Source organism: Leucopleurus acutus, assembly GCF_964270905.1.
Source record: "Leucopleurus acutus genome assembly, chromosome: 2".
Lineage (NCBI taxonomy): Eukaryota > Metazoa > Chordata > Mammalia > Artiodactyla > Delphinidae > Leucopleurus > Leucopleurus acutus.
Window position 1 is genome coordinate 56,256,651 of NC_139143.1, and position 19,994 is coordinate 56,276,644.

The 19,994-nt window shown below is 49.0% G+C and overlaps 1 protein-coding gene across 3 annotated transcripts in view; it reads right to left on the reverse strand.

The window, feature by feature from the left end:
* Nucleotides 1-3,920: 3,920 nt before the first annotated feature.
* CACNA1E (calcium voltage-gated channel subunit alpha1 E) overlaps nucleotides 3,921-19,994 on the reverse strand; it is a gene marked incomplete at both ends in the record, with an annotated part of 298,648 nt that continues 282,574 nt past the window's right edge. For 2 of the 3 annotated variants that reach the window (XM_082833821.1, XM_082833820.1), the window contains 8 exons: nucleotides 3,921-4,463; nucleotides 6,030-6,220; nucleotides 7,174-7,354; nucleotides 10,969-11,080; nucleotides 15,088-15,194; nucleotides 15,471-15,571; nucleotides 16,812-16,919; nucleotides 18,010-18,115. In XM_082833821.1, coding sequence (XP_082689947.1) covers nucleotides 3,921-4,463; nucleotides 6,030-6,220; nucleotides 7,174-7,354; nucleotides 10,969-11,080; nucleotides 15,088-15,194; nucleotides 15,471-15,571; nucleotides 16,812-16,919; nucleotides 18,010-18,115 — 1,449 coding nt within the window. Of the gene's footprint in view, nucleotides 4,464-6,029; nucleotides 6,221-7,173; nucleotides 7,355-8,377; nucleotides 8,507-10,968; nucleotides 11,081-15,087; nucleotides 15,195-15,470; nucleotides 15,572-16,811; nucleotides 16,920-18,009; nucleotides 18,116-19,994 lie in introns of all 3 variants that reach the window. The other variant, XM_082833819.1, reaches the window with a different exon arrangement.

Genomic DNA, 19,994 nt, shown 5'->3' on the forward strand with positions numbered 1-19,994 from the left:
GCTTGGACTGGGTGGACTTAACCGTCTCAGGAGTTGGGTCATTACTAACGTGTGGCAAAACAAGGGCTGGGCTGGGAGGACAGAGGGCGCCCAGGCTCATCACAAAGCTATGTGAAGGAGGATGTGTGTGGAGGATGCGTGCTGGCCGAGTGGTGGAACGTGGGGTCTTCTCTTTGTGGTGGCAGAGCCAAGGGAAGGCAAAACCAGCAGATCTGGAGCTCAGCTTCAGAGAACTGGTATGAGTGATTTCGGTACCTCATAGAAACGCTGAATGGGGAGAAGTGAAACCCAGATCAGAAATAGATTCCTCAGCTAGGAAAACACACAGCCCCACGTTGGGCGGCTGTGTTCACGGCTCATGTTGAGCCTGGGGGACCCTCAAGGATACCGTCCCGTCACGGTGTAGGTAAGTCTATCCTGACCCTGGCTCACAGGGCACCTTGGCCTAGAGCCTAGGGCTCTACCCTCTTGTCTGAAGGCCTGCTGGCGCTCTGCCCCCTTGGTGACTGAGACAGGCAGCGGGACACACACATGCGTACACGGAAAGAGAGATGAATTCCCCACCAGAAGTCTGTCTGGAGCCTTAAGTGAAAAGAGGAGTATCTAAACACAAACCTAGTTAGAACATCTCTCTGCCTTGGTTTCTTTTCTTTTCCTTCTCCTTCCTTCCTTTTCCCTTCCTCTCCCCACTACCTCCCTCTTCCTTATTCTGAGGGGATCCCGAAGGCTCACACTGGCAAGGGAAACTGGACGTACAGCTAAAGATTCTTCCGAGGGGACCTACAGTGCTGAGTTTGAGCACGCTGTGTATCTCAAACACTGGTGGTGGTTCTGTTTTGCTTGGAATTTCTCAAGATGCTGCCATACGTTTTAATCCAAAGAGAAGCACAGGTTTTGAGATTTAAAGGTGGGGGGGGGGGGATCTTTTCAAGGGAAAGAGGCAGAATCTGACACCTAGGAATGGATCTCCAGGTTGGCTACTGGGGGAAGGTTAGGGTTCATATTTATTCGGAGGTGGGAGGAAACCATTGCAAGATTATGCTAATGCGTTCCGTGACTTCATAGAAAATTGTCTTTTATTATCTGGTCTTAATAGAAGGGTAAATGCAGGCTAAGGGATTAGAAACCTGATTTCTTGGTCAGGGGGAGATGAATTAATGAGAGGAGTTCGTAAGTTCATGGGTACTACAAAAGCCCAAGGAGTTGGTCAGGGGCCTGCATCTACAGTGCAGTATGCCACTTTATTCAGGACTCAAGTGCTTGTGTGGATGTGAGTTTAAGGAGTTCAGATGTCCAGGAAGGTTTCCTGGCACAGCAAATCGAGTGTCTGTAATGTTGTTTGCAGGCAAATCCCACTTCTGGTAATTGCTCTGCCAGCCTCAGTGCCTCCTGTTGCAATGGTGTTAAGACGTCACTTCAACACCCATTCTCAAAACACAATGCAATAGACTCGCTGGTGCAGAATGGCCGTCCCGTGTCAGCCTTTCCCTCAGGAAAGCTGCATTTCCGAGGTGGAAGAAAGCAATTTTGTGCGAAGCAGCCCATAGCAGCACTTTGGCAGGAAAGGACACCGAGCAGGGGAAAACCTTTAAGACAGTACAAGGCCCCGAGTCTGAGTCTCAGGTAACAATCCCGCCTGTTAGGATCAGGGTGTTACACAGTCACACTCCCAGTTACCCCTGAGCACACACGTGTGCCGAGTGGGAGAGGAAAGGGAAAAAAGACGAGGGTTTCAGAGTGGGAGGCCTACGTCTCTGCGTCACTCGTCTCCTGCCCCAGGACTGCTTTGGTTTGGGGGCTGACTCTGGGCCGTGAAGCTCCATCCATGTCTAGGACAGAAGGCAGGGCCATCACAAATGATTTTGCAGCCACGGGGTTGAATCTGGCTTTGCAGAGCTGATACGACGATGCCTTATTTCTATTTCCACAACACCAACAAAACAAAAAAACCCAAGTTCGTAATAACAGCCACTGACTGCTCCTACCCAAGACGTGAAGTCTGCCTGGGCCGGAGGAGAATAAAGAGTGTTTATCCGCTGCGATCTCAGTTGGGGGCCTCTGAGTCGCCCCATGGAGGGTCCCGGGAGGCAGGTTCCATCTGCTCCTGGCTGGGAGAGGAGGGCCCTGCCTGGTACCCCGTGCAGGAAATCCTTCCACCTAACGGTGATGGTGCTGGAGGACTGGAGAGGGACATGAGGGGGTGATGTGTTTCCACCGAATGGATAATCGATACAGTGAAGGAGAACTGATCAGCTAAGTAAGGGCTCTCTTCTTCTCAATGCTTATGAGTTTTGGGGGTTAGGAACAATGTCCTGAGGTTGTCTTCTGCTCAGCTCTACTTTAGGGATGGGGAAAGCCCAGGGGAATATTCAGGACCACCGGGGTCCCAGACCTGTCGCCAGGCCCCACTGGAGCCTGCTTTGCTAGAAGGAACAGCCCAGGTCTAAGCTGAGGTATATTTACTCATCACCTTAAAGTATCCTTGACAACCTGACCCTCAATCACAAACTAGCTGCAGAAGCTGCCCGTCCAAGCGTCCCTCCCTCACGGGAGCTCCTCAGTAAACTCAGAGGGACTCTCTCATTGAAGCTTCTCTGGTTGCAATCTGTTGGCCTTTCTCATCTCTCCGGAAGAAGTCCCTACCAGGTGATGTGTAGCTCACCTTGGATGTGTGTGTGTGCTGCCCTCTTGGGGAGTGGCTGGGGAGGCCAGGCCACTGGCACTTGGGCTCGCTGGCCTTGGCACGGCACTGGCCTTGCTGCTTGGCAAAGAGCATGCTCTTCTGCTCCTGGCCCAGAGTCTGGGCTGACATGCAGCCGGTATGTGCTGGGCCGGCTGCAGCACCGTTCCACATACTGAATTACCTCTATACTGGTTGGAAAACTGACTCTGCCTGAGCCCCTTAAGTGCCCCCCTGCCACACTCAGCCCACCCTCGGGGCTCCCCCGTGCCCGGCCTCTCCCGGGCTAAGTGAGGCCTGTCGTGGCGTGGGGTGCCAGTGCTGAGGCCGGACTCCACGCTCATCAGCGGGTGCCCTGGTCACACGGGTTGTTAAATACTTTGAAAATATCACCCTTACCAGAGCCTTCGGCACCTCCCTGGACCTCAGGGGGCCTCCCTGGCCTATCCTCAATGAACACAGCACCTACTGAGTGGGTGACAGGCCTCAGACGGGACTGCAGCGACCAGCAGCAGCAGCTCTCCGCTCCTTTGCCCCCCCCCCCACCCCCCCCCGCCCCGCTATGGTGAGGGCTGCCGGCCTATGGCTTTGCTCACCCAGACCGGCTCTCGCTGCTGCTACCACAGCGCCCCGACCCCTTCCCCTTCCCCCTCCCTCTCTGCCTCCTACCCTTGACATCCAATGCTCCTGAACTCAGCCTGTGCTGCCTCTGGGGACGCAAGGCACAGGATAACGCATGAGATGCCGTCATGGTTGGCCTGGTGGGCAGGGGTGCTGGCCGAGGAGGAAGGGCTGGTGAGGGAGGAGAGTCCTCTCCCAGGGTCTCCATGACTCCCCGGTTAAGAGCCAGAATGTCTTCCAGGCCTCTCAGGGCAACAGGCATAGCCACAGGCCGGCCTGACATCCCCGCGGCTATAGAAAAGTGGGAAGGGGCAAGGGGAAGCAAAGCCAGCCTCGTGTCCCTTCTCCCCTGGGAATAACCCTCCATGTTCTTGTATATTCTTTCCCCAGCAAAGAGGCAGAACTATGGCAGTGCCCATCTTGCCAAGGGAAATACAGCGATTTGGTGGGTTTGACCGGTTTTCCTTCTGTCCTTTCCTTCCTCTTCTCTGATAATGCACGGTGTCCTTCTATCTTCTTCCTCCCTCTTCCTCCCCCCCGGGCCGCACTGGCTTCCCAACTGGGGTCTTGGTTTTCTCCGTGTTGAGAGAAGAGCATGCATCGGAGGGGGGAGCGGCCTCTAGCATTTGTCGTCTTCTTCCGTATCGCTCAGAAGGTCGCTGACGGCTCCACACATCATGCCTGGTCCAGGCCCCCCGTGCCTCCGCCGCCGATAGTGCCCATTGGGCATCTGCCAGCTGTGCCGCAGGGGCGGGGCTGAGCCGATGGTGTTGGACCGGCCGAGGCTGGTCGCCACAGCTGCTTCAAAGGTGAGCGTCTCCTCCTCGCCACAGTCCGAGGCGTGGGAGTCTTCGTGCAGGGCCAGGTAGGGCTCAGAGATGTAGCGCTGTGGGGAGGAGGGGTGGCCCTGCTGTACGTACCGGGGGTTGCAAGGCTCGGGCAGGCTGGCGTCATTGCCCTCCAGAGCTTGGGAGGTCAGTGGGGAGCCACCCTCGCTCCCATCAGCAGGTGGGGAGATGCTCCCAGTGTGTCTTATCAGGGAGCTGTAGGAAAGGAGGGGCCGAGGCTTCGGAGGGACAGGTGGGAGCTGCCGACGACTTCGTCTTGGGGTGCTGGTGTCGGAGACGGAGGGAATGGAGCTTTCACTGAGGGACCCTGTGCCCTGTGCGGCAGGAAGAACATGGCATGTTAGCCTGGGTTTGGCATCATTCCTACTTGGGACCTGGTTAAGGTCCCTAACCCCTCCTACAGAGAGCCACCAGAGTCCCCTCTGCTACCAGTCACATCCGCTCAGGGACGCAGAGATTACAGGAGACTCAGGAGCCAGTACCATGGAGACCAGGGTATGTCAACTTTCCATATGCTTATGCATCTCTGGGGTCTTGTTAAACTGCAGACGCAGCTCAGAAAGTCTGGGGTGGGGCCCGAGATCCTGCATTTCTAACAAGCTCACAGGTGCTGCCGGTCCTTGGAACAAACACGTTGAGTAGCAAAGATCCGGAAGCTCACTCTCTCTAGCACGTGGCACGTTGAAAGAAAGACTTGAAGCTTTTGGGAAAGACAACTACATGAAAGGTAAACGAATGCTCTAGAGTTGCTCTGTCTGGGGAACGTTCTTGGGAATTGGATCTAAGGGCATGGCAAATACCTTCCCTCATCTTCTCTTTTTGCATCTGTGTTTTCGGTGGCGTGCTAAGACTGACTTGGCTTCTACACACACACACACACACACCCCCCCCCCCCACTTATCTGCTGGTTCAGGCCTGACACGCCTAGTCCCAAGGGTCTCTGAGCCCAGGGGTTGGTACATGGACCTCCAGCTCGGTGTTGAGGCTTAAGGTGTGCGTGTAACCTAGGAACCACATGCTCAAGATCTCCTGGGAGATTCTGGGGTCCTTCCAAGTGCAGACTTCTGGGTTCTACCTTACAGCGGGTCTCACTACTGAAGCAGAAGCCTCGAGGTCCCAGGAACGTGCACTTAGAACAAGCCCTAGGTGACTCCGTTCTGCACTACAACTCGACACCACTGCTCTAGAAGTAAGCTTCTCCACTGCGTCTGAAAGTTGGCTGTGGAAGCCCTTCCTCTTGCCCACTGCTCACTGCCGATGGGTCTCACATCTGGACTCCGAGAGCACTGGAGCAAGGTAGGGCAGGGAGTGAGGGATGGTAGTCAGGAGGAAAACAGGGCCAGAGAGTGTTTTCACACAGCTCTCGTAGTTGTATCTTAGACCTAGGCTGACGTTTCAGCAACTGGCCGGAAGGAGAGATGCTCTTCCTCTTGGGATGGCCGGAAGCTAGATAGATGAAGTTGAATTGATCTGACTTTTGAATCCTGTGTTGAGAGAGGAATCACCATTCCACCCAATACTAAGGGTCACACGACTGGTCAAAGCTTTTCTGGCTAAAAAACCATCCTTTCCTCTGAAATCTGCCTGAGATATTTATGAACTTATTTGTTGTGACTCTGTAACTCTGGATACTGAGGACCAAGATGGAATGACCCCTAGACACCATTGTCTTTCTTGGGGGGCTCTTTGGTTTTCTGTGAGTCCATATCATTTCTGAGTCCACAAGTGTTAAGTAAAAAGCTAACCTCTATGCACAGGGGATGCGGTTTCCTGTGAAGCTGAGGTCTGTGTGGGTGCTGGATGCCCACATTCTGCGCCTCATGTTAACAGCCCGCCCCTCCCTGTCTTCTGCAGAGGCTCAGCTTCCTCTCCATGCTCACCGGTCTGTTGGAGGTCTGCGACCTGCACTCGCTGGGAGACCGGGACTGATGACGTTCCGGGGACTCCCAGTCGGCCTGGGTCCCTCGCTCCTCGGAGTTGCAGCGGGAGACGTCGGGAGAGAGAAGATGCTTTCGCTCTTTCGATCGTCCCCGCTCTCTGCCCCCTGAGCGGTGGGTGTCGGACTTGTGGCCTATGAGAGATGACAGAAGCAACTATCGTAACTCTGCCCATCCTGGCCGCTGAACACAAAGATAAGTCTTACAGCTTGGGACCAGGCCCCTCAAGGACCCTGGCTTCTGCACACATGTCAACAGGTGATCTGAAAGGGAAGAAGGAGAGAAAGACTGGAAAATTACCCTTCTGTGAAGAGGTAAGTGTGCAAGCTGCCACTGGAAAGACTTGCAAATTCAAGGATGCAATCACTCTCTTCTTCCATTTACGCTAGATACAATTCAGGTAGCATCTCTGCCAGCAATGTGGCCCAAGAATCCTCTACGTCCTAAACATGGGTGGGTAACTTTTTAGAGGGAAAACGGCACTGGCAGGAGGGAATTAAGAAGTTGCTATGAACAAAGTAAACACAGTTACTGTAATGCCCTAGGACTGAAGTCAATGGATTTCACTTCTAGTCCCCTCTCTGCCACTTGCTGGCCCTATGATATGGGACATGTCACTGCTTTTTTATCTTTGTTTCTTCACTTAGTAAAAATAGTTTGAACCAGACTAGTGATTTTCTGTTTCTATCAATATGACCCTTTTCCTTAAAAAACAAAACTCAAATGCATAAAACAATTCCAGGTAGCACTGTCTGGGTCGAAGTGCAGTTAGTGGGTAACGCTCCGCCCTCGCCAGGGCGTCTCTAGTGCTTCCCTAAGGCAGTGGAGTGGTTTTGTAGAAGGCCCTTGGGAAAACTCTGTTTTAATGATTTTTATAGCCCTGGTCTGGAGGAAAGAAATCTCATCAGCCTTTGTGATGACTAGAGAGGGTTTTGTCGCTTTGTTTCATGATGTGAGTCAGACAGGAAACCCCCTTTGTTAAGGAGCATTGTTCCTTCACTCTCCGCAACCCCATCTTTATCTAGATTCTGTTCCTGTGACTTTCAGTTCTCGTCAGAAAAGAGGCAAACGGTGAAGACTCCCTCACCTGAGTCAGAGTTCAGGCGGTGGGCTGAGAGCCTCAGGGAGGAGTGGTAACTCCGGCGACGCGACTTGTAGGTGTTTTCGCTGCTTCGCTCCATGGAGAATTCCTCCAGCCAAGAGGAATTTGAACGCTTTTCCCGAATAGTGGAAAATGAACGTCTTATGGAGCTAGGGTCTGTCACCACCTGGAAACATGAGCCCCCCAGAAGAACACAAGGTATGGATTAATTACTGAAATGGTCTAGAAGGAAGGAAGATGTAGGACTGAGATTGCTGAAGACTGCAAATTGTCATCTCCCATAAATCCCTTTTGCTCAGACCTTAGCTGGAGGAGGCTGTTCCAGAAAGCGTCTTTACGTTAACATAGTCACTGGGCTGGTGCAGGGCTCCTCTCCACGCTCAGGAAAGCAAGGAGCTGAGGGTCCTGTGCAAGCCGCCCATAGAACCATCTACCCTGGAGACTCAGCCAGGACCTGCCGTGAACCTGGAGCCACTTTGAAACAAGTGAGGGCAACTGTCAAAAAGTCTCCACCACGAAAGCAGCACGGCTCTGCCGCTTGTTTTTTTGCCCTCCTCAGGGAAGGCGCCACCCTATAGCGCTAGAGCTTAGGAGAGCTTGTAAATGAGTAGCTCCTGAGAATGCACTGCGCTCTCTCCATCAGTCCCACCCCAGCTCCACCTTAAACTCTGGCATTTTGACTTGCCACAGATGTTAAAACAGATCCACAAAAACTTCTTGTCTCTGTCAAAACTTGATGTAAGACAGACAGACAGAAAAAAGCCAGGAAAACAGACAAAGAAATGAGGCGTGGCCTGCACTGGTTAGGACAGACAGTCCTGACACAGAGCTGTGTGTGTACGTAACTGCATATGCGCTACAGGAACCAGGAAAGGAGAAAAGGAGGGAAAATGCACAGGGGAAATCCTGGAAAATATTTCTTGCATGGCTGGTTGGGTCTTGAGGATGTTGAGCCCATCCGGGGGCCTGCCCTTTGGCTGGCGAGGCTGTTGTGGTTAGGGTTTCATTGGCAACACGGTGTGGAGGAGCAGGCTCTGTAGAGAAAGCCCGTGAGCCAGGTTCTGCTTATAGAGAAGGGGTGGGGGCAAGTCAAGGGCTCACCTGAAGATATCAGATGTGTGTTCAGAACCCACCAATTCAATACAGCCCAGGATGCCACTGCATATGGTAGGTGGTGGTTGCGTTTTACCTGGGGATCCACAGTCAGGCGTGGCATAGAGGATGCCCTCCCAGATCCCGCATGCTCCTGGGTGTCCGAAGGAAGGTAGATGCCATGGTTAGAGGGCTGCACGCTTTTTAATTCACTAACCTCTGGCTCCTAGAAATAAACACACAGCCAAGCTTGTGGGACCTGATTCCATCCCATTGCTTCTCACTTCCAGGGGATGATTCTGCCTCCTCCATGTGAAGAACGGCTTTCAGAAGAGACACTTGCATCTCTGAGGTCTCCGTTGTATGTGTATATATGTCTGTGTCTATGTGTGCACATAGGTGGCATACCAGATGTCCCAAACAGAAAGCTCTAACTAGGATTGAGGGATAAGGATCACCTTTTCTGGTTAAGTGTCATCTTAGTTATCACTGAGCAATGCTTCAGATTTTATAGCTTTGTGAAATTTACCTTCTGCAAGTTGACAGTATGGGGTTTATGCTTGTAATCTGAAGAAGCCATTTGTCAATTAAATAGAAATCACTATTTTAAGGAAAGTCAGCAATTTCCGGTGTCAGGTTTATCTTCTGAAACCTTAAGACACGTGATTTTAAGAGCTTTCTTATGCTTGAAACCATCCAATAATGGGGGGGTGGGTAGCCATCTTTCAGGAATGCTTTGGACTAGTGCAGTCTAATAGAAATATAATGCAAATCACTTATGTCATTTAAAATTTCCCAGTGATTACATTTTAAAAAGTAAAAAGAAACATGAAATTTAATAATAGATTTTATGTAACCCAATATAGCCAAATATTCTCATGGCCACATGTAATCAATATAAAAAATTAATGAGCTATTTTACATTTTTTGGTACCAAGTCTTTCTTTGACATTGGCGTGTACTTTACACCTATGGCACGTCTCAATTTGGACTAGTCACATTTCAAGTGCTCAGTTACCGTATGTATTGGACTATGAGAGCACTTGAGAGCTTTAAGAAGGTTGGATGGGAGATCTCTAGGGTCGTGCCCAAATCATTTAATTTTCCCGGTTAAAGAATGTTAGTTTGGCAAATGTACGCGCTCTGTATAGACAGCTAGTGTCATTGCGCAAAGAGCAGAGCCGCTTTAAAAATGTTTACGTGGGCCACCCAACAAAGAGACCTAGGAATATCTTAGACATCTGGAGATTATACCAGAAAAAAAGCATTTTACATTTAGGAAATGACACCTAAAAACATGGGTGTATGAGTAGGGTACTATTAAAGGAAAGGGGGCCTGAGACACCCCCTTGGCCTCAATGACCATTTGGCTGAGTGGTTCCTGGTACGAACGGGAGGACTGCCTTCAAAGGACGTGATGTGTGCACCTGAAGAAGTTACAGTGTTTGCAGTATGTGCTCTTTATAGCACCCAGGTCTGACTCAAAACAGACGTGGTAACAACAACTGCCGCCAACGGGCATCAGAGGTGGTGCAAGACACGCCCACACACACAAATCATGGCCATGTCCCAGGACGCTGAGCAGGGAGCCCCAGAGGATGGGCGGGAGCACACAGTGGTGAGTGTATAGCATGGGCTGACACCTGAATTGAATTACAGACACCAGTACTGACAATGAGATGAACATATATCCAAAAAGTCCTGGCACTACAGCTCAGCCCTGGGAAACCTGCAGAAAGGGTGATGTAATGAAGCCTCCCTGTGAAAGAAAGGACACGTGATTGAGATTTTTCTCACCAGACGGACACATCACCAGGCAAGCCATAAAATGACGAGAGGCCCTTTTTAGAATTAAACTGTCTGGACCAATGAGTCCCTTTTCCCCTCCCATCAGACATGCCCTCCACAAGCAGGCCACACCCACACTCCACCCACACATCCATTCAGGAAGGCGCTGGGGTACACTAACAGTGGGGAGGGGTCAGGGAGAAAAATGAAGGGGAGAGAAGAACACAGGTGAATTAGAATCAAAGTGACATGGGACTCACTTAATAAATACAAGCTGTCTATATAGACTACTGCAAAGGTTGGGTTTTACCCTTTTTCTTTCCAGACCAATAACCACCTGGATTTTAATTCTAAGCTCCAGAGGGAACTTGACCTCATGGCTCCTGAACTAATAGTAAAGTCCATCATCTCTGGGAGTCCCATTTTAGCTTTGTATTATCAAAATCTAAAGTTCCATCTGTCGTCCATTGGTGCCACCCATTCTTATGATTTATCAAAATCTAAAGTTCCATCTGTCGTCCATTGGTGCCACCCATTCTTATGATGATTCACCCTAAGGCTTCCTCTCAAAGGCAAGATTTCATTTGTCACTTCTGCTTCTCCATTTGATGCCCAGGGGCATAAATTAAGAGGGCTTGGCCTGAAGCATTATAAGTTCCTGAAGCAGGTAAGGAGCCTCTGGGGTTGTAAAACCCGAAGAGGGAGCATTTGTCAAAGAACATGAGAAACTCAGCTATGAAAGGGGAGATGGCAGGAAACTTTCAGGGTAATTGGTTGGACGATCAGAAAGGTTTTTTTGTCTGATGGAGCAAGGCTATGGAATAAAATTTGAAAATGAGAGGGGGGAGGGATCAGGAAACCAAGGAAGTATTTTTGAGGTCATGTAACTCATTCATTCACCAGAGATTGCTGTTCCTGGAATTGTCCATCGTCAGCTGGGTCCATACAGGCCAACTGGAATATTTCCTGCGGGGAGAGTGGACTCATCGAAGGGTATCCGCTCCGGCCACTCCTGCAAAGCAATGCCAAGTTCAGAGGTAACGTGTGCATGAGAGAAAGAGAAACAGTCATGACGTAGTTGTCATTACCAATTCCCACCCAGACAAGACTTCCTCCCCAGCAAGGGCAATACCCTTTAGCCTTGGCTGGCTTGAAAGCCTGATAACTTACAGGTGGCTGGCCCTAGAATAGAAAAATTTTTTAAAAAAAGGCATTGGAAAAGAGGAACCACTGTTTTCAACCTGCATTTGGAACCATTCATCATTTTGCTGGCGACTAGCATATCTGTGACAAATGACATCATTTGTCACACTCAGCCATATGGAAGACCAATGCTAGAGTGTAAACCTGTTTCTGCTCAGTTTCTCCATTCGGCAGAAAAATGCCATAGTTTAAAGTGAACAGTTTGTTTAAGTATTAAGCAGTCATGGTCTTTTAAAAAATTTCCTCCACTCTCAGAAAGAAAGAATATGGTTTTATTGTGCCAACATCCCTGGCCAAACCAAACAATTCAATGCCGTGAACATTTATGGAAGGACTGCTCTGTATCAGACACTGCTGGTGTATGAACTGCATGGAACGATTTCAGAAGAGGGGAAAGAGGTGAAAACGTCTGGGTCGATGGCTATGTAGGAGGAGGCTTCAACGGTGATGAGGTAAAAAAGGACAGGGGCAGAGTTGGCCAAGTGTTTAGGGGCCTCTGAATGAAAAGCATGGAGAGCTGTTGCAGTGTGCCTGCTATTAAACCACGGTTTGGTACCTGAAAGACAGACACCCTCAGCCTATGGGATCCACTGGGCTGGTTAGGAAAAAAAAGAGGCAGCCAATCTTTCCTGAGAACTTGGCGCTGCTGCCGCCACTCATTGCTACTAGTACAGTAACAGTTCCTCTTTGACCTAAGCCAGCATGCAGACTGAGCTTCCTGATCACGGGAAGAGGAACGTGGTCAGTGACTGGGGCAGCAGCTCCCTCGGTGGGTGTGGAATTAGGAGGGAGAGATGGGACACCGTCTCTGCCAGTGTCCCATCTGCTCCGGAGACAGCCACTGCAGAGTCTCCTGCTAATGACTGTGAATCCAGTGGAAAATCCGAGACCTAAGCAAGGATTGCCAGTTACTGAAAAATAATCCTTTAGACTGGGATCACAGGGGAAAACCTGAAGCACAGACTTTTCACCCAACCTGTCCCCTCGCTGCTAGTGAGGGCTTTAGCTGAATTGTTACAACTGCTAGAGAGCAGTCTGCCATTTAAACGACTGCTTAAATGTCAATCACCTTCTTCTGTGTGCCTTGGCCTGAGAACCATGGGAAACAAGATAAGCACTGCTCAATAGGAAATGGGCCCCCTTTTGTCCTACAGAAAATGAGTAACTCCAGGATCCCCAATAGGTAGACAGGACACTTAAAAGCACTGAACAACCTTACAGACTTGAAGAATTTGAACCCTGAGTAAGCTCTTACTTTGAAAACCTTGTCTGGCTTCTCACTGTTATTACGAGAGAGTCCAGAGGCCTCTTTCATGACCCACTTCCTACCTGGCCACCCTCCTCTTGCATTACTTTCCCTTATTCCCTGAATTCCAACATGCTGGGCTCTCTCAGTTGGTTGAAGGTGCCGGGCTTCTTTCTGCCTCAGGACTTGAATAAAGGCTGTTCCCCAGAGTGCAGGATGCTTCTCAAACACCCGGTCCCTGCAAACTCGTTTTTGAATTCATCCTTCAAAATTCTTCTTAAAAGTCACTTCCTTAAGGAAACCTTACCTGATAAACTCGTCAGAGGTCTCTCTCACACGCAACCAGATCATAATGTATTTTTTTCCCATCCTAGCGCTCACCAGAACTGTGATTAAATCATCAAAAATGACATAATCTGTTTCATGTTTGTTTTTCTACCAGCTGTAAGCTCAACGAGAGAGGAGCCCTGTCACGTCCACCACGCTACCTCCAAAGCAATCTCTACTTGAACAATTCAGGGCTCTGGAAACACACGTGGTTCCAAAGCAGGTTCCAGCCTGCTGCTCCACCAGCATCTCCGTTTCAGGAAGTGGACCGACATCCACCTAGAAGCTCAAACCGGAAACCCGAGGGTCATCTTGGACTCCTCCCTGCCCCTCACACCATGTAGCAAATCAATCAATCACCAAATCCTATCCATTCTGTGTATTAATTGCCTCTCAAGTCTGATTCTCTCTCCCCATTTCTATCCTGTTAGTCCAAGCCACAGTCTCACAATATTCCCAATTGGCAGCCATGTACTAAATGGTGTTCTATCTCTCGAACTGCTTCCCTCCAATCCACGGAGCCCACACTGCATTAAAGAATGATCTTTGGAAAGCCCAAACCTGATCATGTCACTCTGATGCTCGTGTCGCCCATTATCCTTGGATGACACTAAACTTCTGTATCCTGCCTGTAAACTACCTCTGTATCCCCACATCCTGGCCCCTCCAAATCCATCACCTGCCACGTCCCCTGATATCTCTGTGCTCCAACCATCATGACAGTTCTTAGGTTCCTTAAACTTAACCATACTTCACTTTATTTCACCTCTTGAAGTACCTGCTTTTGAGTCTCAATCAAATGTTACTTCCTCAGGGAAGCGTCCTCAAATCCTCAAACTACGTGCGTTGCTTCCTTTACACAGTCACAATAGCCTACCCTTCCACATTCTAACCTTTATCACTCTTGTAGTTTCTTTTTTAAGAACTGTGTCCATGGGGACTGTGTGATTATCTTGACTGAATCCCCAGTGTCTGAGCCAGTTTTGGGGTCACACCGACTCTCAGTAAATATTGGTCAAATCAATGAGTGAATGAATTAATAAACATACGGGACAGAGGCTGGAATAGTCCAATGATGGGAGTTAACTTGTACAGCAAATTGTTGTGGCTAAAACAGATCTAGATGGGGGAGGGTGTCCTCTATTTCTAAGCCAAAGACCCTTGAAAAACACTGTAAACTCTTCCAAGGAGGTAGTCCTAGTACTCTGATCATACCTCTTGACCACCTTCCCGCACGGACCAAAGATAAACGTGTACTTGTTTTTTTGTAGACAGGAGAATCCATACCTGCTATTTAAACACCTCACATGTTTTGTAAAAACGACCGACGGCCTTGGTCGTTTTTTTTCTTTTCCAAATGCGTTGGATTGTGACCTTTGAAAACAATGCTTTTCAAAAACAGGTCTCCAACACCACAGGCAGAAAGAAATTTATGGCGTGAGAGATTCCAAATGGTATTCTGACTGAGGGCTCATTCCTAAGCCTGGGATTTCACTCCTCCGACAATTACTGAAGTTGTGATATTTAGTGATTTACTGGTTCCACGAGAGCTAGACTGGAAAAAAGTCACTAATCATAACCAACGACAACAAGCCATTTACGCTGGGTAGAGGGACCATTTGGGTACGTCACTTGTGATGAGAGAAAGAAAGCATTAAAATGAAGTATGTATATTACATTAGATCCTTTATGGCCAATGACCACATTGGGGCTAAGGCTTCCAACTCGGAAGAATTGGCACATGCCTTAATTAGGGTTTTGTTTCCACTTTCAATATAGAAAATTAACAAAAAATTGTTTTGCCTGATTTAAGGTTCTTTTTGTTCATTACAGATAACACAGTGTAGTGGGAAGACTCTGGGCTTGCAAATAACTGACTTAAATTCCAACTCAGCTTCCTACCAGCCATATGGCTTTGGGCCACTTAGTGAACCTCTCCTCTGAGTTCACTCTAAAGTGATGATACTAATACAGCCCCTTACTTCCTTTGTCCATTCACAGTGCTCCCTGTCTCTGGAGCTGGCCACAGCACCAAACACGCTCAGTCTGCTTTTCCATTACCCCTGCTGAATAACCATCTTAAGATACAACATGTGGTCTTCTCACCCTCAGAGAGGGGACCATCCATGCATCTCAGCGTTAGTATTAGCTCGGGCACTTCTAGGCAATGAGTTTCTGGGTCTGCCCGACGGCACACGTGATAATGCAAGCAGGGGCGTCATGGACCCTCTGGTAATACTCACAGGCCTGAAACGGGGTCCTGCTGGAGATAAGGCAGGGCTTTGGCATTAGCAATGATCTCCTGAGGCAGAGATGACGGCTCCATCCGCTGGAACATGGGTGCGTTTTTCTGTGGTAAAAGTGGAAAGGAGGAAAAAGGAACTCAAATGACTGTGGGGGAAAAATACCATTTGAGTAAAACAGGAATATGACTGATACCCTGTTTGACTATCTGAACCTCTGCCCCACTGGTTTTCTAATCCCTTGATCCTAGGGAGGTTCCTGGACCCTGCAAAGCAAAGCCTGACCTCTGCTTCTAAGCACTTGCAGGGCACTGTGCCCCAGGGATGCACAGGCCTGTCCCTTCAGGGGCCCACCCAGCCACCACGCTGCCCTTGACCTTCACCTGTTCCTCCAGCTGCTGCCTCTGCTTCTTCACCTTGCTCTGTTTATAGTAGTCCATGATCATCATTGCTGCATAGATTTTGCCCACAGTCAGGTCAGAGGCTGAAGACACAAGTGTGGCATGGAGGGGAACAGGGAGAAGACACGGGGGGGGGAAAGTGAGGACACCTAGGAAGCAGGTTTGCCCCTTCGGCCACCCACCCATCCAACATTTATTGAGGGTTCCATCTGTGCCAGGCACTGAGGCTACAGAGTGAACAGGTCCCCATGCCTAGCCTCAGGGAGCTTCCACGGCCACCCAGGGAGGGTGATGTTACCAGTGATGTGCAACACATTAGTAAGCACCTCCCCACCCCCAGAATGGTCTAGGTTTCCATCTCTTAGTAACACCACCTTTTCCCCAACGGCTTGAAGGTTTGCTGAACTGTGTTATGTGGAAGGACAGAGCTATGTAGCCAAGAAGTTTCATCCACCACCACAGTGACCTATCTTAAGAAACTGTTCTCCAGTGTGGAGGTTCCTCAGAAAACTGAAACTAGAACTACCATGTGATCCGGCGCTCCTACTCCTGGGCATATATCCAGACAAAACTGGAATTCAAAAAGATACACACACCTCAGTGCTCATAGCAGCACTATTCACAATAGCCAAGACACGGAAGCAACCTAAATGTCCATCAACAGATGAACAGATAAAGAAGCTGTGGTACATATATACAGTGGAATACTACTCAGCCATAAAAAAGAACAAAATAATGCCATTTGCAGCAACAAGGATGCAACTAGAGATTATCATACTAAGTCAGAAAGAGACAAATAACACATGATGTCACTTATATGTGGACTCTAAAATATGGCACGAAATGGAAACAGACTCACGGACATAAAGAACAGACTTGTGGTTGCCAAGGGGGAGGGAGGGTGGGGGAGGGAAGGATTGGGAGTTTGGGGTTAGTAGATGCAAACTATTACATATAGGATGGATAAACAACAAGGTTAGTATAGCACAGGGAACTATATTCAATATCCTGGGATAAACCATAATGGAAAAGAATATAAAAAAGAATATATTTACGTATATAATTAATTATGTATATAATCACTTTGCTATGTAGCAGAAATTAACTCAACACTGTAAATCAACTATACTTCAGTTAAAAAAAAAAAGAGAAACTGTTTTCAATTAATGACAAAAGGAACTTGAGAAGTGAGGGATTTTTGTTTCCTAAGAATAAAAGAGCACCCTTCCCTTATCTCCTCGAGCATTCTGTGTTCCCCCCAAGGGTGTGGTCTTGGCGTGCTGGGCCCACAGTGACAAGGATACCCTGGAGGAGACCCCACACCTTTGGGCATGGGCACAAGCAGATCTAACATCTTCTGGGACAGGTGAGGCCAGATGGCCAGGGTCTCCTTCTGTAGCTCTGAGTCTAGCTGCTGCCTGTCCGCACCACCTAGGGGAAGATACATTTATTAATAGCGAAAACAGAACAGACACAGAAATAACAAGGACGGAGGGAGGAGGTGGGGCAGGAGCTGAGTCAGCACGGCACGTCATATTCTCAGAGGGCATCTTGGTACTTAGCGACAGTGGACCTTGCAATACTGGGTCTTTCTGCTGAAGAAGCAGAACACATTTTGGCTCCGTTTTCAGTGACTCAGGGATATCCTGTCACAGAGAGCCGAGGCCCTGGGACCAAGATGAGCCTCCTCATTGATTCACAGAGGCTCCCAGCTGCTCAGTGTATCAGAAGGGGGAATGCAGAGAGCCACGAGCCGGCCTCCTCTGCCTTTATACGTGTATCAGTTCTTCCAGCGATCTGACTCCAGAGTCTGAGTGACCTGATTTTTTTTTTTTTTTTTTTGCGGTACGTGGGCCTCTCACTGCTGTGGCCTCTCCCGTTGCGGAGCACAGGCTCCGGACGCGCAGGCCCAGCGGCCATGGCTCACGGGCCCAGCGGCTCTGCGGCATGTGGGATCTTCCCGGACCGGGGCACGAACCCGTGTCCCCTGCATCGGCAGGTGGACTCCCAACCACTGCGCCACCAGGGAAGCCCGAGTGACCTGATTTTAAAAAGGATTTGGGTCAGGCAAGAGCAGGAAGCTGGAGGCCCATCTGCAAGTAGTAAACCCTTTCTTTCCTAAACCACTGAATTAGAAATCAAAAGGAACAAAATACTGCCATGACAGCACCTGCCACAGAAGCCTTCCAAGTTGTTAAAGGCGCCACATAAGGGGAAAAAAAAGAAAAAAAGAACTGAATTCAAACTCATTTGTTCAATCAACAAATATTTCTAAAATGCCTACTTTGTGCCAGACACCAAAGATCACATACTGTTGAAGTCAAAAGGAGGCTTAGTGATTATCAAACCATTCATTTCACCAAGAAGAAAGGGCAAATATAATAGTTATTGTAGCTCAGAGGTGAAACAGGGACCCTACTATTTGATCTCCAGGTCACTGCCTCATCAGAGGGATGAAAGGTCAAACATTTCCGTCCTGCGTGAGTTGTTTCAGAATCTTTCCCCCCCTAAGCTTACTGACCTTTGGCGATTTTAATGTCCAGAGCTGTCCGGATCAGAGCCATAAGCGTGGAAGTGAAGTGGACAGTCATGTCCTCAGCCACCGGCATATTCATCAGGACTAACCTCTGTGTGAAAGAGAGAAAAGAAACAGCAGGAGGAAAAAAATATATCGAGAGAAACCTTGGTGAGAAGGGAGGAAAAGTGCAGAGGTCAAATGCAGAGACAAAAAAGAAGGGCAAGGATACCCCCGTCCCCTGTCCCAGTCCTGCCCTCTCCCGGCTTCTCACTTAAGGCTCGTTGGCTGCTGTTTTGTTTTGCTTTGTTTATTTCTAGGGAATGATGCCGAATTCCAAGGGAAGAGGGACTAATCATTCTGTAGGACTCCTCCACAGTCCTAAGAATGTCTTTAATAGGGATTCCTAAAAGCAGTGGCTCAGGGGAAGGAGTCAGCTCTGTGAGGTGACTCCATTCCCTGTTTCAGGGCTGCTCTACAATTCCACTTGTCCCATGAATACCCCCCAAAACTCACATGGGGGAGATTGTGCTTTGCTTATCTGACTTGAAAGATGCATCCTGATGCCCCCTTTTTGAGTCTTTAAAAGATGAAATTTGCCAGCACATGGTTGAACATGCAGAAGTCCAGCTTATCCAAAAGATGAAGTGGAGCAGAATGGAAAAGTGGGAGAGTGCAAACAAGGTCTAGGGGAAGAGGGCTGGGGAGAGCAGAGAAGAGAAGGGTGATCAAGGCAGGAGCAGAGTGGGCAGGCCTTGTTCCCCTCACCCAAAGGAAGGGGATCAAACTGAAATGGCCAAATCCACTTTCCAGAGAGTATCTTGCTTTTGGAATTCTTTAACTTTTCCTCCAATCCCCACATCCCTTCTCCCACTGAGCTTCACCCCAGAAATTCAAAGAACTTAGGGCCACATTCCACCACCCGGTACCGTTAGATGTGGAATCGTGAGCAAAAAGGATGCCAGCCCCTAAGCTTCAAAGGAGGAGCCATGTAGTGGGGTGGGTAAGGGTCCCTAATGGGCACCCCCATTCCAATGAGATGCTCTCTGGAGCTTTCAACTTGGAGGTAGCAGCAGGAGAAGGTCCTCCAACAGAACCACCAGCCTAGCAGGAAGGCGAGTGTTTCTTCCCAAGACAGGGTTTCTAAAACTCCATTGGAACATCTTGCTTAACGTGATGCCACAGACACGGTGTCTTAGAGTGTAAGGCCAGTTTCTTGTTTGTATCTGACTTCCATCTCTCTCCCACTTCTTTAGGCTTCTAGAGAAGTGGCGACATTGCTAGGGTGTATTCCTAGGTGAACGAAAGAGCTCCAGAGTTCTGGGTCAGTCTAAACAGCAATGGGGAGTTAGCAGTAACTATTATCCATTGTGGAGAAGAAGTTCAGGCCCCAAGGCTCTGAACACCCCAATGGCAGTTGACTCCCAATGCACAATGCTGTCCTAAGCAAGCCGAGGGGAGTGCACCCATAACTCAGTCATGCCAAGAAGGCAAATCTAATGCTGAAGGCAACTTGTGTCCATCATCACCCTTTCCTTTGAATTGCCAGGAAAAACGGGTAGCTGGGCTAATGGGGAAGGGAGCTGCATCCTTCATCACGTATCATGGGATGGAGGTTGCCGTTCCTCTTTCTTTTCTGGTACCTAGAAGGAACCATGCCATCGTTCCTCCCTACGTCATGGAGGAAGAAATTTGTTAAGAGTTTTCCTCTCTCCTAAAAATTTCTTCTTGAACCATGTTTAGAGGAATTTCTGCATTATTTCCTTAGCTTATCTGATGGAAGATTTTTTTATAAGCTCTGATAGCTGTCTCGCTGCAGGCTTTCTTCTTGCCCATATATGCTATTCCACAGCCCACCGCTCTGCCTCCTCTAGAAGGAAACATGCTACTTAACACTTCCTTTCTAGTAACCCACTCACAAGAAGCCACACACTTGTAGAAACAGAATAACATTAAAAAAAAAAAAACCCACGGCGAATAGTCTTACACAC